The sequence below is a fragment of the Palaemon carinicauda genome, chromosome 10, assembly GCF_036898095.1.
Source record: "Palaemon carinicauda isolate YSFRI2023 chromosome 10, ASM3689809v2, whole genome shotgun sequence".
Taxonomy (NCBI): domain Eukaryota; kingdom Metazoa; phylum Arthropoda; class Malacostraca; order Decapoda; family Palaemonidae; genus Palaemon; species Palaemon carinicauda.
Window position 1 is genome coordinate 133,745,357 of NC_090734.1, and position 23,743 is coordinate 133,769,099.

General features: G+C 46.3%; 1 protein-coding gene across 1 annotated transcript in view; it reads left to right on the top strand.

The window, feature by feature from the left end:
• The first annotated feature begins 2,216 nt into the window (after window positions 1-2,216).
• The window catches only part of LOC137648793 (ribosome biogenesis protein NOP53), an 82,893-nt gene continuing 61,366 nt past the window's right edge, over window positions 2,217-23,743 (top strand). The window contains exons 1-2 of the mRNA XM_068381938.1: window positions 2,217-2,393; window positions 18,628-18,698. Of these exons, the coding sequence (XP_068238039.1) occupies window positions 2,251-2,393; window positions 18,628-18,698 (214 nt within the window). The 5' untranslated portion in view covers window positions 2,217-2,250. The remainder of the gene's footprint in view (window positions 2,394-18,627; window positions 18,699-23,743) is intronic.

The window sequence follows — 23,743 nt, forward strand, 5'->3', positions numbered from 1 at the left end:
TCTTTTCTATATTTGTTTCACTAAATGAAAATAATCCTACTATCTTCTTTAAGTCTTCGTCGTATGGTTGTTGTAACTCAATTACTTCATTCTTTTATTTTCTATATTCCTGGCAAAACAACAAAAATGTATCAAATCTTCCTCCTCATTTTCACAAAAATTACAGTTTACATTCCCCTCATTGTGTCTATTTACAACATTTAGTTTTAACGTCTTAGTTCTTGCTCTAAAAAATATCACTGAAGCAAATGTATTGTCATAAATTAACTCTTTAATTTCTTTCTTCCACGTTCTATATATTTCTAAGCTCACTTTACTTTCTATTTCTTCTTTCCACTTTTCAGTATCCCACTTTATGGTTTCCGATTTTATTTCTGCCTTGTTCATTCTTCTTATCTGTCTTATGCCTAAACTTAATTCTTCCAAATACTTTGCAGGTTGTTTCCACCATCTTCCTTCTTTTTCTTGAATATCCTGGATAATTATTTTCAATATTTCCTTCTTTCTATTCAGGGTACGAATTAAGTACTGCAGCTTCCCATCCACCACCCTTGCTTTCATAGAAGATGCAACTATCTCCCCTCTTAGAGCAGTATTAGCTGTGCTTTTAGTGGCACCTAAAATCTTCCTGTATACTCCATTCTTTGTAGTTTCTCTATTTCAGTTTCTGTTAGATTTATAATACTTGTTCCATACAAAATATATGGTAAAGCAATACTTTTCCAGAACGTTTTTCCTACCATTACTTTATTGCAACTTTTCTCTATAACTGAATATGTTAGATTGGCTAATTTTTGTGCCTTTTCTATCATTACCCTTTCCTGAGTTTTAAATTTATTCCTATTATTATCTAGCTTTATTCCTAAGTATGTTAAACTTTCTACTACTTTGATTCCCTCTATGTTATCTGGCTTTTCTTTCATATTGTTAGTCATAATATTACTCTTTTCTTTATTAATTTTAACCCACATTTTTTACCAGTTTCTACTAATATCTGGATGTTACGCTTTGCATTATGTATATCCTGTGCAATTACTAAGGCACTATCTGCAAAAAATAATGATTCTACCTTTATTAATTGATTTCTGGAACCGTTTCCTTCCTCTTCTATTTTCTTCATGACAATATACGTATTTAGTTTAAAAAGTGAAGTTGATCCTGTGCAACCCTGTTTAATTCCACTCGTAACCATTTCTTGTTCTATCCTTCTCCTAAGTCAATGCCCGTAGTATCTCCTTGATAAATATCTGCAATTGCACTTATGATTTTGGTGTTAATTCTATATTCTTTTAAAACTTCTATTAGTAGGCCTACCTCCCTTTTTACAGAGTCAAATGCTTTACTAAAGTCTATCGCGGTTACTATTAGAGGTTTCTTGTTACTATAGCTCTCTTCTACACAATACTGTAATATAAAGATATTGTCCTCTATCCTGCCTCCACCTGTAAATCCTGCTTGACATTCATTGTCTTCTTCAGTCATTCTTATGTGATTTTCTACTTCCTCTTTCACCATCATCATGAATATTTTATAAGAAATTTTTAATAGAGCTATGGGTCTTCGGTCTTTTGCCATTGGCCTTCTTTTCTTTTCAACCATCTTTGTTCTTGACTTCTTCCACATAATTGATTTTTCTTTTTCGCCCAACTCATTTTATTAACATTTCTGTAAGGTTTCAAGACATATTTTGCTTTTCCCTAGTGCCTTATTGAGCTCGGGACTAAGGTAAACATTTGGATACCTTATTTTCACAGTATTCAAGATAAGGGGGCGTTAGTAGCTTATGTTAATAAATATTCGGTAATGCGTTTTAAATAAAATTTCAGAAACAAGTTTTGATTACCTTTAGAATGAATGTTATATTTAATGGCAAAATTTTATCCATTATAAATTTATTTTTTTCTACAAAATGTCAATAAATGAAAACATTTTACAATAAACCTCTGCAGTGAGGGTGAACGTGTTTATTCCTAATTACTTCCTTCCAGTATAAAGTGTTTCACAAAACATGTTATATTTGAAGTATAAAAAATAAACAATGAAATCCTTCTACCACTACTTATGAGTAAATAGCAGAATATTTCGCTCTACATATCAACATTTTCCAATTCCCCACAAAAATAAATGAGACAATACTTTTTCTACAAAAACTAGGTTTTACAGAAGTGGTAACGGCGTTTACAGCCACAAAGTCGCAAAAAGTTCTTCAACATCAGGCATATCAGCCTTTCGTGTTTACTATCACCCAGCATGGTGAAGGTAATCGTAAATCCTGCCGAGAAGGGCAAAAGAAAAAGATTTAACAAGAACAAGAAGAAGGCATGGAGAAAGAAAACCCAGATTAAAGATGTCGAGGACCATTTGGAAGAACAGAGGAGAGAGGAGAGATATGGGTAAGCTGTTTTCCCTACTGGTTATAACCACTAGGCACTGTGACTTTGGTGTTGTGACGTCAGGAAATTATAATTTCAGTAAACTAGTCTTACTGTAATTAAAACAATGTGGATTTTAGGCAATTTATTCCGAAAAGCCTACTTATTTAAGCGTCGTGAATTTTTCCTATCACACTATTAAGCTGTATCAACAGGTCCAGTCACTCTCTTTGCCAAGTCATTACTGTTTGTATGAAACCATCGTAGGCAGTGAGTTGTAAGGTCTGTCATTCGGTAAATAGGAGCCTTTGTACATCAGCGGCCACTTCCTTTCATTTGGATAAAAAATTGACATCAACTAACCTAAATTTTCCCCCCTAACCTAACCTACGAGCCGTGTCCTTACCTAACGGGGGGGACTAACGCCCCCCTGTGACCCTCTGTACACTGCCATATTCTAAGTTAGACGTAATACATACAGGTGGCCGCTATCATACATACACCCCCAGGTCCAATCATTATCCTGGCCAAGTCACCATCGTAGGCCATGAGTTGTAAGATCTGTCTTTAGGTAAATATTTGATAAATAACCATAGTTGAATTCTGGACAGGATTTGATAGTATCCAGCTTGTGTTCATAGAACTACTGAACATTTATTTTCATGCCTAAAATTAGGACAATTAATGAAACTAGACGCAAAATCCTAGCAGGGATCTGGTCGTATTTATAAGTAGGGCATTTCCTTTGAATAGGTTGCCAAAACTGATGATAGCAAGGTGTTATCACAACTAATTTAAAGATAGAATGAGATGAAATTTAAGTTTTATGAATAGAACTTACCTGGCAGTTATATATACATAGCTAATAATCTCTATTTCGGCAGAATTTTTCTAAACGTGGCAACCGCCTTGTGGTGGTTGGGTGGTAACACCCGTAACAGGGTGGTAGGAGGAATCATTCCTGTTTTCTGTTCTTCAGTTCATCTCTGCCGGCCGGATCGACAACACGTTGGTCCGTCATTAAGAGGTTTTTTTCGCTTTCCCTGTATCGGTGTACCAGTCTGCTATTTGGTGAAGTACTCTGATTTGGGGTTTTGGGAATCGTGTTTTTGTTATTTCTTTGCTTTTTTGCTGGTTTCTTTATGAGTGAAAAAGTCATTACCGTGTCTGTGCGAATGAGGAATGTAAGGTGAGACTACCGAAAATGGCGGTAGACCCTCACACTGTGTGTTTGAATTGTAGGGGTTTTGTTTGTGCCCTTAATAATAGGTGCGGGGAAGGTAAAGTTTTGGATGAAAAGGATTGGTTGATTATGAAGCGCTATGTGCGTAAACTAGAGCTCGATAGAGTTAGGAGAGCTTCTAGGTCTAAGTCTAAGTCTGTTAGTGGTAAGGAAGACGAACTTAGTGTAGATTTATCTTTTGAACCTATAATTGATTCCTCTTTGGAAGTTGATCCTTCCCTTGAGTTAGTAACTCCTGCACCTCCTACAGGATCCGTATCTGCGGATGACCCTCGGTACGCTAGCCTGGCTGCCGAGTTGAAGGCTATTAAAGAACAACTGGAGGCCTTTAAAGGTAAGGATAGTGAAAGTGCTTGTGTTAGTGCAGTGGAGGTGGCGACTGACCGAACCTGTCATTACCCTAGGCCTAGACCTCTACCAAGCTCCCAGGACCAAGGGAGAAGGTACGTCGATGACCGAAAGGGGGTGAGAGATACGTACCCTCGGTCAGCCGTTGCCTCAAACAGCCCTGTTGCCGATTCCCAGGCTGTTCTTGACCGTCACGGAAAAGACGTGTCGGATGTGTTAATTTCTTCTCCGAATTCGCCCAGACGTAAATGGAAGTTTGAAGCGTCAAGACCTCCTAAGAGGAGATGGAACCGCGATGAACTGTCTCGTTCTTTCTCTCCCGGTTCTAGCAGTTATGAACCTTGTCCGTCGGAGTATGATTTCGACTCCGTGCCTGTGAAAAGGGCGAAGCCTAAGCCTACTGCCGAAGATCCTCCCCCTTCTAAAAGTGTTATTCGTCAACCCTCCCCTTCGGGGCCGCAAGACCCAGCTGATGTTGCTAAATCCTTTATGTCTGTCATGCAGGAACAACTTTTTACGTTAGTGCAAGCATTTAGCCGCCCTCACGCCCAGTCTGATAGACGTAAAGACGACTCGTTACCTATTAAGAAGTCTGCTTCTAAGAGAGAACGGAGTTCTTCTCTAAAGAAAACTTCTCCCTCTCTGCGCCAGGATGAGGAATGTGTGCTTTCGCAAGGCGATACTTCTCGATACCAGGACGATACGGTTTCTCGTTCTCGATACCGGGACGATACTATCTCGAACGATACTGCTTCTCGTTCTCGATGCCAGGACGATACCGCCTCCCGTTCACGATACCAGCACGATACCTCCTCTCGTTCGCTTCGCCACGACGATACCGCCTCTCGTTCACTACGCCAGGACGATACCGCCTCTCGTTCACGACGATACCGCCCCTAGTTTTTGCCACCTGGACGATACCGCCTCTCGTTCACGACGCCATGACGATACCGCCTCTCGTTCTCGACGCCAGGACGATACCGCCTCGCGCTCTCGGCACCAGAACGATACTGCCTCTCGTTCTAGGCGCCAGGGCGATACCAGCCTGCCTCTTCGGGACGATACTGCCTCTCGTTCCAAGGATTCTTATAGCGCTGGGCTCCAGGATGCAACCCATCTTTTGCAGGACGATTCCTTTGATTTGCCATTGTCGGATTCTAAGGAACCTTCTTCTCGTTCGAAGGATGTTGCAGATGTGGATCAGGACCTCGAGGAGGTTTCTGATGACGATGATAAACCTGCCGACGCTGCTGGAGATTACAAAGTTCTCTCTTGCTCCCTTCTTGAACTTTTGGGAGAGGAATTCCAACCTGCTGCCCCTCAATCTCCTCAATCCCAATTTAACAGAAAGAAGGCCAAGAAACAGTCGGCCTTCATCAAGATGAAACTGTCGATTTCCGCAAAGAAGGTTCTAGCAAAGATTGATGATTGGATGAAGGAGCGGAGACAAGCAGTTAAGACTTCCTTCTCGTTTCCACCAGCTCGTCTTGCTTCAAAAGCGGGTATGTGGTATGAGACTGGGGAACCTTTGGGTCTGGGAGTGCCTTCCTCCTCCAAGGGTGACTTCTCTGGCTTAGTGGACTCTGCTAGAAGGCATGCTCTCAACTCGGCCAAGGTCATGTGGTCGATGTCGGAGCTGGATCATCTCGTCAAAGGTATTTTTAGAGCCTTTGAGGTTTTTAGTTTTCTGGACTGGTCGCTTGGGACTCTGGCAAGGAAAACTGACCAGATGGAAGGAACTAGGGACCTTACCTGTATTATGTCCTGTATGGACAAGGGCCTCAGAGATGGGGTGAATGAGTTGGCTGCGCTGTTCTCAGCTGGTATCCTAAAGAAGAGAGCCCTGCTTTGCTTTTTTAATTCAAGGTCTGTTACCATTGCGCAAAAGTCTGAGCTTCTTTACGCCCCCCTGTCTCAACATCTTTTTCCTGAGTCCCTGGTTAGAGACATTACGCTTTCACTGGCCCAAAAAGCCACCCAAGACCTTTTATCTCGTTCTGCTCGTAAACCCTTGGCAGCCACTCCTTCTTCTTTGAAACGGGAGGAAAAGAAATTCCAGCAGCCCTTTCAGGGCAGGACTACTTCTTCAAGACCAGATTTTAGAGGAAGAAGGCAAGAATCAGGACCAAGATCTACCAGGGGTTCGTTCAGACCTCGCCCCAGAAAATGAAGTTTGTCTCCTCCAGACAGTAGGCGCAAGACTCAGGTTTTTGGCAGTCTTGGAAGAGGAGAGGGGCGGACACCTGGTCCTTCTCAGTCATCAAGGAAGGATACAAGATCCCCTTTCTGAAGAAACCTCCTCTCGCAGATGCTCCGCTGGCCTTAGTAGCCCGGTACACAGATCCGGGGAAACAGAAGGCCCTAATAGACCTAGTCGACCAAATGCTAGACAAGGGAGCGATAGAGCCGGTTCGGGATCTATCCTCCCCAGGCTTTTACAATTGCCTGTTTCTAGTCCCCAAGAACTCGGGCGGATGGAGACCCGTCCTGGATGTCAGCTCTCTCAACGTCTTTGTGGAGAAAACAAAGTTCTCCATGGAGACGACTCAGTCGGTGCTGGCATCAGTACGTCCAGGGGACTGGATGGTGTCCCTCGACTTGCAGGACGCGTATTTCCATGTCCCCATCCATCCGACTTCAAGGAAGTACCTGAGATTTGTAATGCAGGGCAAGTGCTTCCATTCAGAGCTCTTTGCTTCGGTCTCAGCACGGCTCCTCAAGTCTTCACCAGGATAATGGCGAATGTGTCAGGCTGGCTGCATCAGGAGGGGATAAGGATATCCTTCTATTTGGACGATTGGCTGATTCGTTCACGATCGAGGGAGAAATGTTTGGAGGATTTACTGAAGACTTTTATGATGGTTCAAGATCTAGGCCTGGTCATCAACAGGGAGAAGTCTCAGATCAAGCCGAATCAGACTATTCTCTATTTGGGGATAGTTCTGAATTCAGTTCTTTTTCGGGCTTCTCCCTCACAGGAAAGACAGACCAAGTGTCTCGTAAAAGTCAGAACTTTCCTGGACAAGAAGAGGTGCTCAGCGAAGGAGTGGATGAGTTTGCTGGGGACTCTATCCTCCCTCGAACAGTTTGTCTCTCTGGGGAGACTCCATCTAAGGCCTCTTAAGCACTTTCTTTCGAAAATATGGAACAGAAAGACGCAGGAAGACTCCTTTTCCTTCCCCATTCCAACAGTAGTCAAGAATCTTCTGAAGTGGTGGCTGGATCCAGCCTTGTTAGGGGAAGGGATCTCCTTACACAAGAAGAACCCAGACCTAGTGTTGTTTTCAGACGCATCAGAGTCAGGTTGGGGGGCAACACTAGGAAGCAAGGAGGTCTCAGGCTATTGGGAAGGAATTCAGCTGGAATGGCACATCAACAACAAGGAGCTAATGGCCATTTTTCGGGGACTAAAGGCCTTCAAAGACTTGGTGTCTGGGAAGATTGTGGAGGTCAACTCAGACAACACCACAGCTCTTGCTTACATCAGGAAGCAAGGAGGGACTCACTCTCTGTCTCTGTTCGAGACAGCAAGGCAGCTCCTTCTTTGGGCGAAGGAGAACAAGATAGGTCTGCTGACGAGGTTTGTTCAGGGACAGAGAAATGTGAGGGCGGACATGCTCAGCAGGAAAGGGCAGGTCCTTCCCACAGAATGGACCCTCAACCAACAGGTCTGTCAGAGTCTCTGGAGGCTGTGTGGGAGACCCCTCATCGATCTTTTCGCCTCCAACTTATCCAAGAGGATCCCCAACTATTGCTCCCTGGTTCCGGACAAGGAGGCAATAGCAGTAGACACCTTTTTGATGGATTGGACGGGGATGGACACATATGCCTTTCTCCCGTTCAAGATCATCAATCTGGTAGTCAGGAAATTCGCTCTCCTTGATTCGGGACGAATGATCCTGATAGCTCCTTTCTGGCCGATGAGGGAATGGTTCACGGAGGTGGTGGACTTGTTGATGGACTTTCCAAGAAGCCTCCCTGCAAGTCCAAGGCTGCTCAGACAACCCCACTTCGAGAGGTATCGTCAAAACCCCCTCGCTCTCAATCTGACTGCCTTCAGACTATCGAGAAGCTCGTTAGAACGAGAGGATTTTCAGCGCAAGCTGCGAAAGCTATCGCCAGAGCGAGGAGGGTCTCTTCACAGAGGGTCTACCAGTCCAAGTGGGAGACTTTTAGGGCTTGGTGTAGGAAGCACAAGATATCCTCATCCACTACCTCTGTGAGCCAGATTGCAGATTTCTTGTTGTACCTCGGGCAGGACGCTAAGCTGGCTGTGTCCACTATCAAGGGGTACAAAAGTATGCTCGCTTCAGTCTGTCGGCATAGAGGCTTGTACTTGTCTCGCGATAAGGACTTACATGACCTCTTGAAGTCTTTTGAGACAACCAAGCAGGCCCAGTTAAAGCCCCCTTCTTGGAACCTTGATGTGGTTCTTAAATTTCTGTGCACCAAGAGATTTGAGCCCATCTCACAGGCTCCCCTTAGGGAGGTTACCAAGAAAACCCTCTTTCTTTTGGCCTTAGCAACAGCTAAAAGAGTCAGTGAAATCCATGCAATTGAAAAACAAGTAGGCTTCAATCTGAATGGGGCAGTTTGTGCCTTAAGATTAGACTTTCTCGCTAAAAACGAGAACCCTTCTAAGCCCTGGCCAAGGACCTTTGAAGTTCCTAACTTGACCAACCTAGTGGGTCAAGAGCAAGAGAGGCTCCTCTGTCCAGTACGAGCCCTCAAGACCTACTTGTCTCGCACGAAAAATGTGAGAGGCTCTTCTAGCTCCCTGTGGTGTTCTGTGAAAGATCCTCAGAAGCCCCTTTCCAAGAACGCTTTGTCTTTTTTCCTGAGGGAAGTTATAAGAGAAGCGCATCTCTTGTGTGAGGAGGAACACTTCAGACTTTTAAAAGTGCAGGCTCACGAAGTGAGAGCCATTGCGACCTCGCTTGCTTACCGCAAGAACATGTCGGTAAGACAAATTATGGATGCGACATTCTGGAGGAGCAACTGTGTTCGCCTCTCATTACCTCAGAGAGGTGAGAGTTGATTATGAGAAATGTTATACCTTGGGCCCATACGTAGCTACGGCTTCTGTATTAGGCAAAGGAGTTACTACCTCCCCTCAACCTTAGTTTTGTATACTTGTGCGTAGGTTGGTGTTTTTATTGGTTGTCTGAGGACTTCGACTTGTGTACAGTCACCTCAGTCTAGTTAGATAATTTTTATCTACTTTGCAAAAGTTAGGTGGTTGGTTTTGGTAAGGTTGCAGTTTTTATTTTGGGCAATAGGTAGTCCTGAAGTCTAGTCAGATTGTTGGTCTCACCCCGTTGACAGACTAGATTGAGTGTTTTCAGCACTGCAGGTCACATCCTGGCTGACACTCCTAAGGGAAAGCGACTCAAGAGGCAGGAACTTTTGAAGTCAGCTACCTTAGCAGGTAAGGAATCGAGGTGTTTTTTTATCCTACTACCTTTTTGGTTGTTTCCCCAACGATGTTTACTGTCTATCACCCTCCTCCAAGTGTGTTAATCAGCTATGTACAGTATATATAACTGCCAGGTAAGTTCTATTCATAAAAATGGAGTTTTTATGATAAAACAAAGTTTTATGAATACTTACCTGGCAGCTATATATACATTCGAAGGCCCACCCACCTCCCCTCAGGAGACAGGTCGGGCATAGATGAACTGAAGAACAGAAAACGGGAATGATTCCTCCTACCACCCTTTAACGGGTGTTACCACCCAACCACCACAAGGCGGTTGCCACGTTTAGAAAAATTCTGCCGAAATAGAGATTATTAGCTATGTATATATAACTGCCAGGTAAGTATTCATAAAACTTTGTTTTATCATAAAAACTCCATATTGAGAATTTCATCATTACCTTATTTATGGTACAGATAAAATAAGCTTAATTACAGTAATAAGAATAAGCTTAGAAGCTCTGCACCCATCTATAAAGTGATAGAGTGCCCGCAAACTTATTTTGCGGAGTGAGCAATGAGGAACCAGGAACCTAACTTAAACTGACTGGATCTATAATTTTCCCAACTTTCACTCCTAACTTAACAACCTAACCTATTACCCATTTCCTTACCTACTTACCTAATAGGTGCAACTCCCTGTAGACTGCTGTATTCTTAGCGATAGGGTTGAAAATAAGGGAAATATGGGACATGGTCATCATCATACATACACCCCAAACTTTTCACTTACCTACCTTTGTTTTTCCAATTCTAAGATAAATTTATATATTTTAGCAATATCTTTTATGATTAAAAGAAAAATGAAATATGGTGTAATTATAGGTGTTTTGAACGTTTTTTTTATCGGTTTCTGACGGAAATCCATAGTGTTTGTAATATGCATTATATTTTGCATTAGGAATCCCAAAATATTCACAGCATTAACCTTACAATTTACTGATACATTACAAAGCTATAAGTCATTAGTTTAAGTTGGTTGTAATTAAACTTATCGTAAAATTTACTAAAACGGGAAGCATTTTGTCTATGGTATCATGTTCATTGTAAGTCCGAAGCAAAGGTAGAATGACTGGCTCTTCTGCTTCTTCTCCTTTCCCTCCTTGAGGGTGAACCATTCGTACCATTACACCCTTTATCGGACATTGAGGCAGTTAAGTTACGTTTCTTAGTAGCAATCTTATTAGATTGGATTTGTAAAGAATATAGTTGATCCCCTCCTCCCTTTATGGGGGGGAGGATGGTTGAAGGAATACCTACCCATTAGGTCTTCAGGGTACCAGCCACCTGTTGAGATACTACTGCTATAGAGTTACGGGATCCTTTGATTGGCCAGACAGTACTACAATGAATTCTTCTCTCTGGTTACGGTTCAATTTCCCTTTGCCTACACATACACCGAATAGTCTGCCCTATTCTTTACAGATTCTCCTCTGTCCTCATACACCTGACAACACTGAGTTTACCAAACAGTTCTTCTCTCAATGGGTTAACTACTGCATTGTAATTGTTCAGTGGCCACTTTCTTCCTGGTAAGGTTAGAAAAGACTCTTTTCAATATTAAACTTACCCGATAATCATGTAGCTGTCAACTCCGTTGCCCGACAGAATTCTATGGAGGGATACGCCAGCTATCACAATACTAGAAGGGGGTGTACTTACCAGCGCCACCTGTGGCCAGGTACTATAGTACTTCTTGTTGACACCTCCTCAATTTTTCCTCTGTCGTGCTTCCGGCAAGACGTTCTGGGATACGCTTATGTTCTTGGAGTATTTTCACGACTTTGGTGAAGTATTTCTCTTTGATTTCGGCTGTCGCTTTACTGGAAACTTCTATATTAGCTTAGTTAGCTTTTGGAATTAATTTGATTAATTATGGTGACGAAGAGAGTATGAACTCTCTTTCACCTTTAAATGGCCGACCCTTCCCTTAGACGGAAGTGTTGGTGTCTAAGAGAGTATAGACTCTCTTTCTTAATTTTGCTTAACAAAAGTTATAGATTTATTTTATATCTCTCCGCCTCTTATAGGCCTCTTCGATTAACTTCCTTTTATTATAAACTTATTAAAATTAATTTTTATATTTGTTTATATTCGACCTTCCTAATAGTAGGCGGTCTTTTCTTGGTACCGAAGTTAATTAACATTGAGCCCGTCATTTTGGTTTTACCTGTTAACATATTATGCTATTTTAATGTCTTTGAAAGAATTTCTTTGATAGTCTCGTACTGTTTTCAAAGTTGAACTAACGTTTTGTTTTGTCTCTGCAGTTGTTGACGTTCAGAACGTTCAACTTGCGCTCTATCGTTACGATAGAGAAAGAATTTTCACGGTTTCGCGTTGCAGTAAGAGTAACCGTGTCTAGCGTTTTGTTCATTCTTTCTTAACTTAATGGTTTTAATCCTAATAAAGGAACTTTTCATTTTGGGAAATATTTCAGTTTTTTTCCTTTAACAATAATATGTTTTAACGATATATATGATTGGGCTCTTCTCTCAGGGAGAGAGAGAGAGATAGAGACGGAGGGAGAAAGAGGAGGATAAACGTTTCATTCAAGCGAGTAACGTTGTTATCGTTTTTGCTCTTCTCCCTAGTCTCTTTAGGGGAAGAAGGTAAACGTTTCTAGAGTGATCTAGTGTTTAGTCTCTTTCCAGCCACTGAATTATTTATCTTTCATTAGATTTTTCTGTTACATTGTAATTCTGTTTTCGCAATTACTAACTTTTGAGAAAGGATAGAATTGCGTGTTTCAGGTACAAACCACTTAAAGTTTCGAGTTCAGTGAAATAAGTGCAAACAGAAAATCAAAGTGATAAGTGATTAGCGCAAAGTGTGTCAGTGTTGTGCGTGAGGGTACTTCTGTGCGCGCCAGTCGTCCTCCCAGTCCGGGACCTCTTGCAAGCTCCCAAGCCCAGGGGAGAAGCAATGTCGAAGGGCAGAAGGGTTCAGCAGGCCTTGATCGGCGCACAGAAGTATCCTCGGTGGTTGTGGGCGTGTCTTACCGAGACCGTCACTCCCACCCGCAGACGATTGAGCCCTTATTTTGCTCGTCTGCAGAAGAAATTTAGGGGAGAAAACGCTGGTCTCAGGTCTCAAGACCTCTTAAACGTAAAGTCCAGACCTATGCCAGACGTACGAAGTTAGAGTTCAACAACCCGGATGCAGTCATTGGGTTAGCTCTGACTCTCCTCAATCATCAGTTGAATGCACTCCGCCTAAGAGGAGTAAGGTTCTGCCACAACAGAGCTCGACTGTTAAGGCTTTACCTCAGCCTACTGTAGTTTCTGCCGACCCCAAGTGGACTCTACTACAGTCCATGCAAGCACAGCTTTCGGACTTGATGCGTGAGTGTCGGGCTGAGAGTGTTGCGCCTCCGCCTCCGCCTACACTCCCTCCGCCTGCGCTCGCTCCGCCTGCGCTCGCTCCGCCTGATCGCAGTACCACCTGCCAGGCGTACGATGTTGAGCCACGTTCTGAGTTTGCTGTTCCCAGTGGTGTTCAGCCTCCGCCTTCCTTAAGTCAACCTTTACAATGGGATCAGGAGGATTATACCTCTCTTCCTCCGCCTCCACTTGCTGCTCCACCAGTGATGCAACACTCGGTTGAGGTACAACAACCTCTCCCGTCCATGAGTCAGTCTCCTCAGCTCTCGCTGCAGCGAGCTCAACCCTCCTCAAGGCAAGCACCTCAACACCTTAGCCTTGCGCCTCAGGAGCCTCAACTTGCGAGATTTTTACTGCGTTCTGCGCAGCCACTACCTTTTCGCTCTCAGCTCACACCGCAGGAACCTCAACTCGTTCCTCAGGAACTTGCCCTGCGCATCCGCCAACCACTCAGCAAGCGCAACCCTTGAGTTCAGCCACTCATGCCAGGAGTCAGCCTCCTCCACCCATGCGCCTACCTTCTGCTACTTCCTTTGATCAGCCTTTGCAGACTGAGCCTCAGGTGTTCCCTCAACAGAGTCTTGAAGAGGAAACCACAACTATTGTTGTTCCAGCTCGTTCTGACTCTGCTGTTCAGCATACCTTACCTCCATTTTCAAACCTTATGATAATGGAGGTTATTTGTATTACTTATAAAAATATATTTGTATTCCTGGCAATATATTTTTAACAATCTCGCAAAATATGGCAAAAATATGAATCATGAGTTATGAATGTAAGGTATATATTATGTTGATATTAAAACCCCATGCAAGCATGCATAAAGCACTCTAGCACTGGTCATGGAATTTCTGAGAAATGTTAAACGCCATGCACACGCTCTGCTTACCTTACATGCTCTGCTTACAGCATGCTCTGCATACTACATGCTCTGCATACAGCATGCTCTGCATTCAGCATGCTCTGCATACAACATGCTCTACATACAGCATGCTCTGCATACAGCATGCTCTGCATACAACATGCTCTGCATACAGCATGCTCTGCATTCAGCATGCTCTGCATACAACATGCTCTGCATACAGCATGCTCTGCATTCAGCATGCTCTGCATACAACATGCTCTACATACAGCATGCTCTGCATACAGCATACTCTGCATACAACATGCTCTGCATACCTTACCGCATGCTTCTCAGTCACACATCTTTGGTTGTTGCCAACTCACTAGACTGTCAAGCAGTTTCATAACGTTGCCTTCTAGTCTGCTGCTTTTGCACCAGTGAACCCTCACTGAGAGAACTTAGCTTTTCTAGGATATGGTCCCTGTAGATGAGAAAGTTCTTTTCTCCCTCCTTCTGATATTCCCTTGAGGACTCTGTCATTTGGAGGGAGCCTTTAGCTGCATAGCCTCCTATGGACTTTTATTTAAGCATAACATGCTTCCAGGGAAGGTAATGGTTCCACTTCAGTCTCTAATCCCGTCTGTTACCACACCTGCTCCCATAGACCTTGAGCTGTGTTGCAAGACATGCAGTCCAAGCTTAGTCCTTGTTAGAGGATTTTTTGTTTACGGAGTCAATGTGTCACGGGGAAGACGTTCAACAACCAACAGAAGTGACTTGTTGTGACGCAGTGCGGCAACCTCAGCAACCCGATAAGGAGTTTGTCTGTACGACCCAGACAGTCTAGACAGATTCGGGTTGTCACTGTACTTCCTCGCTTACCCATGATTGACAGTTCACAGACTGTGCAGCAGTACCATGATCTTGTGTCCGGCTCCGTCAGACGACTGGCTTTTAAGAGCTCCCACAAGTCGTCGCTGTCTGGAGATTTTCAAATGGACTATGGATCTGACCAAGGAACTGGGCCTCCTGGTCAATTTTGAGGAGTCTCAGCTCGTCCCATCCCAGACCATTGTCTCCTTGGGTATGGATCTTCAGAGTCGAGCTTTTCGGACTTTTCCGTCGGCCCCAAGGATCTTCCAAGCCCTAGAATGCATCCAGAGCATGCTGAGAAGGAACCGATGCTCAGTCAGGTAGTGGATGAGTCTAACAGGGACACTTTCATCGCTGGCCCTGTTCATCGTGTTAGGGAGACTCCACCTCCCCCCCCTTCAGTATCATCTAGCTGCTCACTGGATAAAGGACATGACGCTAGAGACGGTCTCAGTTCCTGTTTCCGAAGAGAGGAGGTCTTCTCTCGCGTGGTGTAAGAACAGCTTTCTTCTCAAGGAAGTCTACCTTTGGCTGTTCAGAAACACGACCGCCGTCTCCTCTCGGACGCATCAGACACGGGCTGGGGTGCGACTTTGGACGGACAAGAATGCTCGGGAACATGGAATCAGGAGCAAAGGACACTTCACATCAATTGCAAGGAGTTGTTGGCGGTTATTCTGGCCTTGATAAACTTCAAGTCCCTCCAGCTTAACAAAGTGGTGGAGGTGGACTCTGACAACACCACAGCCCTGGCTTGCATCTTCAAGCAGGGAGGGACTCTTTCGTGGAAGTTGTTCTAGATCGCAAGGGACCTACTCATCTGGTCTAAAGATCGAAAGCTAACTGGTAACGAGGTTCATTCAGGGCGGTATGAATGTCATGGCAGATCACCTCAGACGGAAGGGTCAGGTCATCCCCACAGAGTGGACCCTTCTCAAGAATGTTTGCAGCAGACTTTGGGCCCTGTGAGGTCAGCCAACCATAGATCTGTTCACTACCTCGATAACCTAGAGACTCCTGTTGTATTGTTCTCCGATTCCAGACCCAGCAGCAGTTCACGTGGATGCTTTTCTGTTGGATTGGTTCCATCTCGACCTGTATGCATTCCCGCCGTTCAAGATTGTCAACAGGGTACTTCAGAAGTTCTCCTCTCACAAAGGGACACGGCTGACGTTGGTTGGCTCCGCTCTGGCCCGCGAGAGAATGGTTCTTAGAGGTACTGCAATGGCTGGTCGACATTCCCAGGACTCTTCCCCTAGGAGTGAACCTTCTAAGTCTACCTCACGTAAAGAAGGTACACCCAATCCTCCACGCTCTTCGTCTGACTGCCTTCAGACTTTCGAAAGACTCTCAAGAGCTAGGGGCTTTTCGAAGGAGGCAGCCAGAGCGATTGCCAAAGCAAGGAGAACATCCACTCTCAGAATCTATCAGTCTCAAGGGGAAGTCTTCCGTAGCTGGTACAAGACCAATGCAGTTTCCTCAACCAGTACCACTGTAACCCAGATTGCTGACTTCCTGTTATATCTAAGGAAAGTAAGATCCCTTTCAGCTCCTACGATCAAGGGTTACAGAAGTATGTTGGCAGCGGTTTTCCGCCACAGAGGCTTGGATCTTTCCACCAACAAAGATCTACAGGACCTCCCTAAGTCTTTTGAGACCTCAAAGGAACGTCGGTTGTCCACTCCAGGCTGGAATCTAGACGTGGTCCTAAGGTTCCTTATGTCATCAAGATTTGAACCTCTCCAATCAGCCTCTTTTTAGGACCTCACATTAAAAACTCTTTTCCTCGTGTGCTTGACAACAGCTAAAAGAGTAAGTGAGATCCACGCCTTCAGCAGGATCATTGTTTTCACATCTGAAACGGCTACATGTTCCTTGCAGCTCGGTTTTTGCTAAACGAGCTTCCTTCACGTCCTTGGCCTAAGTCGTTCGAGATCCCAAGCCTGTCCAACTTGGTGGGGAATGATCTGAAGAGAGTACTTTGCCCAGTTAGAGCTCTTAGGTACTATCTAAAAAGGTCTTAACCTTTACAAGGACAATCAGAAGCCTTATAGTGTGCTATCAAGAAACCTTCTTTTCCAAGTTCTAAGAACTCAGTTTCTTACTATTCAGGCTTCTGATTAGAGAAACACATTCTCATCTGAAGGAAGAAGACCTTGCTTTGCTGAAGGTAAGGACACATGAAGTGGGAGCTGTGGCTACTTCAGTGGCCTTCAAACAGAGCCATTCTCTGCAGAGTGTTATGGATGCAACCTATTGGAGAAGCAAGTCAGTGTTCGCATCATTCTATCTCAAAGATGTCCAGTCTCTTTACGAGTACTGCTACACCCTGGGACCATTCGTAGCAACGAATGCAGTAGTAGGCGAGGGCTCAGCCACTACATTCCCATAATCCCATAACCTTTTAACCTTTCTCTTGAATACTTTTTATGGGTTGTACGGTCGGCTAAGAAGCCTTCCACATCCTTGTTGATTTGGCGGGTGGTCAATTCTTTCTTGAGAAGCGCCGAGGTTAAAGGTTGTGATGAGGTCCTTTAGTATGGGTTGCAGCCCTGTATACTTTAGCACCTTTGAGTTGATTCAGCCTCCCAAGAGGAACGCTGCGCTCAGTAAGGAAGACGATCTTATTAAAGGCAGAGTAACGGTTCAAGTCGACTTCCTTACCAGGTACTTATTATTTCATTGTTATTGTGGATAACTGATTATATGAAATACGGGATACTTAGCTATCCTTTAGTCTTGTACACTGGTTTTTCACCCACCCCCCTGGGTGTGAATCAGCTACATGATTATCGGGTAAGTTTAATATTGAAAAATGTTATTTTTATTAGTAAAATAAATTTTTGAATATACTTACCCGATAATCATGATTTAATCGACCCTCCCTTCCTCCCCAGAGAGAACCAGTGGACCGAGGAAAAATTGAGGAGGTGTCAACAAGAAGTACTATAGTACCTGGCCACAGGTGGCGCTGGTAAGTACACCCCCTTCTAGTATTGTGATAGCTGGCGTATCCCTCCATAGAATTCTGTCGGGCAACGGAGTTGACAGCTACATGATTATCGGGTAAGTATATTCAAAAATTTATTTTACTAATAAAAATAACATTTTAGCTATGGTAAGCAGCTCTTCTGGGAGGACAGTCCAAAATCAAACCATTGTTCTCTAGTCTTGGGTAGTGCCATAGCCTCTGTACCATGGTCTTCCACTGTGTTGGGTTAGAGTTCTCTTGCTTGAGGGTACACTCATGCAAACTATTCTATCTTATTTCTCTTCCTCTTGTTTTGTTAAAGTTTTTATAGTTTATATAGGAAATATTTATTTTAATGTTACTGTTCTCGAAATATTTTATTTTTCCTTGATTCCTATCCTCATTGGGCTGATTTCCCTGTTACAGCCTCTGGGCTTATGGCATCTTGCTTTTCCAACTAGGGTTGTAGCTGAGCAATTAATAATAATAGCAATCATGCATCAGGTATTTGATTTCTTCATCAATCAGGTACTAGGTACATAACCAATAAGAGTCAGGCCCTATCAGCCTATTCATTTGTACAATGGACTTATAGAAGGTTGTTGGAGTCATCTACCTTGCTCTTGTAAAGGACCAGGGAGATTGGCATATTCCAGGGAAGAAGAAGAACCAAAACAGTTAAGTTCAGGAGGGACTTTCTAATCACCAATAAGTGGGTCTCCCTATTTTAGAGGACGAGAGCTGTGTATACAAGTAGGAACATACCTTAAAGTTAAACTTCCCACCTCTACCACTCCTTTCAGACCAGACCTGAAGATCAAAAGTGAAGTCTCTGACAGGAGAGTAGGTATTAACTACCTCATTAACAATTACAATGACCATTCCAGCTCTGCTGAAGACATGAAAGCACTTGAGTTTGTAAAACTAGGAAAAATACAAATTTTCTTTTTTTAGATTAGTTGTTTTGCATCTACCAGTCATAATTTAGCGATGTTTAAGTTTGGGAACTGCTTGTAATCCAATAATTTGGCCCAAGATTTAGTAATAATATGAATTGATGATAGGAATTTTTATTGAAATTTTGTGTAGGTATCATATTGTGTTTTTCTCTTTACAGGGGTCCTTTGGAAGAGAAAGAAGACAAAGAATTGATGTTTTTAGATATTGGCGAGGATACTGAAAACAAACGTAAGTGCATAATGTACAGTTTTTAAATATAGACATCATATACTTTAGAAGATAATATGATGAAGTTTGTACGGTATAAGTAATCTAAGCCACTAATTCATTTATTGTCCCGACACAAATATAAACCATTTTGCCTAACTATACAAACCTATGGCTATTTATACAAATTGGCCCACCATCACCTGTCAACCAGTAAGTCCTGCCTGCAATATAAAGTAACTAGACAACACAGGTGTGTGAGTAGGGTGCCCAGCTACCCCAGCCACAACCCCCAGCTAAGTAGCGGTAGGATAGTTAATACCTCGCTAAAAGTCTTTTGTTCCGTAACCGAAATACAAACCACGCTATTTACAGAGGGTTTACCTTTTAGCGCAGCTGAAATGACGAGCCAATAGTTTTAACGAGGGTTAATTACCCCCGCGCTAGTTAGCGGGGGGTGGGGAAGGGTAGCTTGCTACCCCTCCCCCCTCCACACACCGGTGACTTGCTTCACTTCACTTTTGGCTCGGCGGTGATCAGATGTGTCTGCTCATCGTCCTCGTGACAGCCTTTAATTTTCTGCTTTTTCTTTTCAGCGTGTGTGTTGGTTGGAAGTTGACCTTCATTATTATTACTTTACAATGCGTACATGCCCTGGAGTTGCCGGTCGTCCTTGTGGGACTTTCATGTCGGACGTAACTACGGATTCGCACACCCTTTACCCTCAATGTCGGGGCCGACGGTGTGACCAGGAGAACATGTGCCGTGAGTGCAGGGAGTGGTCTGGCTCCCAGTGGGAGAGGTTTGGCCGTCGGCGTAAGAAGAAGTCCAAGAGAGACCGTTCTCCTTCGGGGTTAGCCTTGAAGGAGGAAGGTTCTCGGGACTCTTCATTCGCCGCCCAAACCTCCTCCGAAGCTCCCCCTCGTCCGCCTCCTAAGGAGAGTCGGCCGAGTGGTAGCGCAGGCCCTAGTTCGGTTTCCCGACCTTGGGTGGGGGGAGAGGGCGTCGCCTCCCATAGCGAGGCGGTTCCCCCTCCTCCTCCGGGGGAGGTTATTGATAATGCCTTAACCGATGATGATCTTTTACAGATTTGGTCGTCCCTGGGGCTTAAGGGCTTGCCCTTCAGGGTCGCTTTTATTGACCTTGTCTCGTTGGGGGCCGCTGTTAAGCAGTCGCCGGCGGTAGCAGAGGTAGACCCTCTTTCTATTGTCGACGTCGTGGTGACAGAGGCCTCCGACGTGGCTGGGCAATCCGCCGCAGGTGCTGTTGCGGATGATGGTGCTAAAGGCACTCCTCCCCCTTCCGTACATCCTTCGAAGGGGGAAGTGAGTCCTTCGGTCTCTGCTGCTGCTCAGCTTCCTTCTGAGGGAAGTGCTTTGACGGAGACTCCCCTTCGGAGGACCGATGGTCCCGACGATCTCCCCCGAGGCCGCCTCCACCGTAAGGCTCACCGTCCGCTACGCCGCAAGTGCCTCCCTTCCCCTTACAGGGGTGCTAAGAGGCGCCTTTTTGGGTCTTCATCCTCCGAGGGGGACTCTCCTCGTCAGCCTCAACCTACAGCTCCGTCTTCCTTGAACCTCTCTGCAGACCGTTCACCATCTCCTGCCAGATCTTCGCCTTCTGGAGAACTCGTCACCCGACGGGCAACGGTCCCTTCGGGGCTAAGGGATCCTTCCCTTCCACGAGCAGTGCTAGCGCACAGGCGCTCTCCTGCTCGCCAGCGCTCTCCTGATCGTCAGCGCTCTCCTGCTCGTCGGCGATCTCCTGCTCGTCAAGACTCTCCTGCTTGCCGACGCTCACCTGCTCGTCGGCTCTCTCCTGATGTTCGCCCTCCTCGCCAGCGCTCTCCTGCTCGTCAGCTCTCTTCTGAGCGTCAGCGCTCATTTGAGGACCATCGCCCTGCGGTCTCTGACCATCCTACAGTTCCTGCTGAGCTCCCTGCTCACCATCTGCCTGATCCTGTGGCTACGCAACATCGTGCTGCGCGTGTGTCAAAAGCACATGTTCGCCAACGCGCCAGCGATCTTCCAGTTCCTGCTCGTGAACGCGCAGTGCCACCTGCCCTCGCCGCGCCACCTGTCCTTTCACATGACACGCGTCGACCTTCTGCTCGCCAGCGATCTCCGGCTCGCCAGCGATCACCTACGCGCCAGTGATCACCTACTCGCCAGCGAGGATTTCGGACTCTGTGTCCTTGGAGCAACAGACTTGGTTTGGTCCTCTGGCACGGGCGTTAGTGAGGGTTATGAAACTAGCACTCGCCGACCAGGGTAACAAACCAACGGCTGTCTCTCCTACGCTGAAGAGAAAGAGAGGAGTGGACTTCGTGGTGACTTCCCCCAGGGCGAAGTTGGTTCCCAAGAGGTCGGTCGCGAAGGTCCCTTCTCCTGCACGAGTGCTCTCTCCTTCTCCCGTGGACGAGGCCTTTCCTTCCTCAGGTGAGTCCAGTGGGGCGGTAGTCTTCCCCTCGGCACCAGGGGGGGAGACTTCGCTTCATGCAGGAGAATCGTCTCGTGAGGAAGGGGCCCCTCGAACCTCGTTGTTGGGATCCTGTATCCCTCCCAGGAGGGAATCCAAGGACTCCAAGACCGTCCCTAAATCCTCTGCAAGGATTCGTCAGGAACCCACGACTACCAGGGGGAATGTCCACGTGTCACCCCAGGAAGAGATCCCTGGGGCAGGAAACTTAGCTGCCAGCCCGCAGGGAGGAGAACAGCAAGAATCCGAACATGCCTTGTGGCAGGTACTAAGCCTGATAAGGCAACTTAACGGGCTTATGGATCCAGTCATCGCCCCCCTGTGAAGGCAAAGACATGATTTTGGATGAAGTGTTTGACGTTCGGAAGGCCCCTAAGACCAGTGCGGCTCTGCCCTGGTCTCGGGGGCTGAAGAGTGCCAGGGCTAGGGCCAACGCTCAGCTCGCGCTTCTTGCCTCCTCCAGTCGTTCCACTGCCGGGAACAAGCTCATCCCTCCTCCTCGTCTTCAGCAGAGGAGGTATTTCGAGATCCTAGGTGAGCACAACCTCGCTCTTCCTCTCCATCACTCTGTGGAGGAGCTGGCGAAGGGAGTTCCCCTTGAGAAACTCTCTGCCCGGCAGGTGTCGTTCTCGGCGGCAGAGATCCTTAGCCACGAGAAGGTCGCTAAGTGTGCCATGCAGGCCACTTCGTGGCTGGACTTTTGGCTAGGATCTCTGGGCATCCTATTGCGATCGGAGGACTTGTCCAAGGAGACCAATAGGAAGGCCCTGGAGACCTTCTTGTTCTTGGGCACCCGCTCCATCGAGTTTTTGGCGCACCAGGTTACCACCCTGTGGGCCAACTCGGTGTTGAAGCGTCGTGATGCTGTGTCCGAGAGATTCCATCCGAAGGTCCCCGCCGTGGATGTGTGTAGGCTCCGACATGCTTCCCTTCTGGGGGAGAACCTGTTTGAGCCTCAAGACATGGAGCGAACGGCTGAGAGGTGGAGGAAATCCAGCACGGACTCCCTCCTCCATAGGGCCCTTACAACTCGGCCCTATAAGCCTCCAGCCCCGCCACAACAGCAGCAACAGCCTCGTAAGGCTCCCAAACAGGCACCGGCAGCTAAGAAGGTGGTGTCTAAGCCCCAGCCCTTTCCAGCCAAGGTCAAGAGGGGCGGTAAGTCCTCCAGGGGAGGCAAGACTCCTAGGGGTGGCGGCCGCGGCCGCAAGCCCTAGGGGTGGCAGTCCCCCTGCGTGTCCACCTGTGGGGGGATGCCTTCAGCGTTGCGTCCGCAGGTGGCAGCAACACGGGGCCGATGCTTGGACGGTCTCAGTGATCGGCCAAGGCTATCGCGTCCCGTTCACAACATCTCAACCTCCCCTGACAGCGAATCCAGTGTCGTTGAGCTCCTATGCCACGGGATCGGCAAAGGGGCTGGCCCTTCGGGCCGAAGTCGAGACCATGCTCGAGAAGGGTGCTCTCCAGGAGGTCGTGGACGGCTCCCCAGGCTTCTTCAGTCGACTCTTTCTTGTAGAGAAGGCTACTGGAGGCTGGAGACCAGTCATCGATCTCTCAGCTCTGAACAGGTTTGTCAAGCAAACCCGGTTCAGCATGGAGACAGCAGACACGGTCAGACTTGCGGTGAGACCACAAGACTTCATGTGCACACTGGATCTAAAGGACGCGTACTTCCAGATCCCAATCCATCCGTCTTCCAGGAAGTACCTGAGATTTTGCCTAGACAACAAGATCTACCAGTTCAAGGTGCTGTGTTTCGGTCTCTCCACAGCTCCTCAGGTGTTCACCAGAGTGTTCACCCTGATTTCATCTTGGGCGCGCAGGAACGGCATTCGTCTCCTTCGTTATCTGGACGATTGGCTGATCCTAGCAGACTCGGAGTCGACCCTTCTTCGGCACCGAGACAGGCTTCTGGATCTTTGCCAGGATCTGGGGATCGTAGTAAACCTCGAGAAGTCCTCTCTGCAGCCGTCCCAACGACTGGTTTATCTAGGCATACTAATAGACACCAATCTCCACAAAGCCTTTCCATCAGACGACCGGATAGCAAGACTGAGGAGGGTGGCGGAACCCTTCCTCAGGCGAAAAGAACTTCCCGCCCAATCGTGGTTGCGTCTCTTAGGTCACCTATCCTCTCTGGCCCGTCTGGTTCCAAACAGCCGCCTCAGGATGAGATCCCTTCAATGGCGGCTCAAGTCCCGGTGGAATCAAGGATCCGATTCCCCGGACATTCTGATCCAAATGGGGTCTCTGGAACAGACGGACTTGCGGTGGTGGCTGGTCGACGAGAACCTGCGGAAGGGAGTAAGTCTTCTCGTCCTCCCCCCGGAATTGACTCTGTTTTCGGACGCGTCAAAAGAAGGGTGGGGGGCGCACGTTCTGAACCAGAGGGCCTCAGGCCTTTGGTCAGAATCAGAAAAGTGCCTACACATCAACCTGCTAGAATTGAAGGCCGTCTTTCTGGCTCTTCAGCAGTTCCAACGGTCCCTGGCGGGTCACTCCGTGGTGGTGATGAGCGACAACACCACGGTAGTGGCTTATATCAACAAGCAGGGAGGCACTTTTTCGCAACGGCTATCCCATCTTGC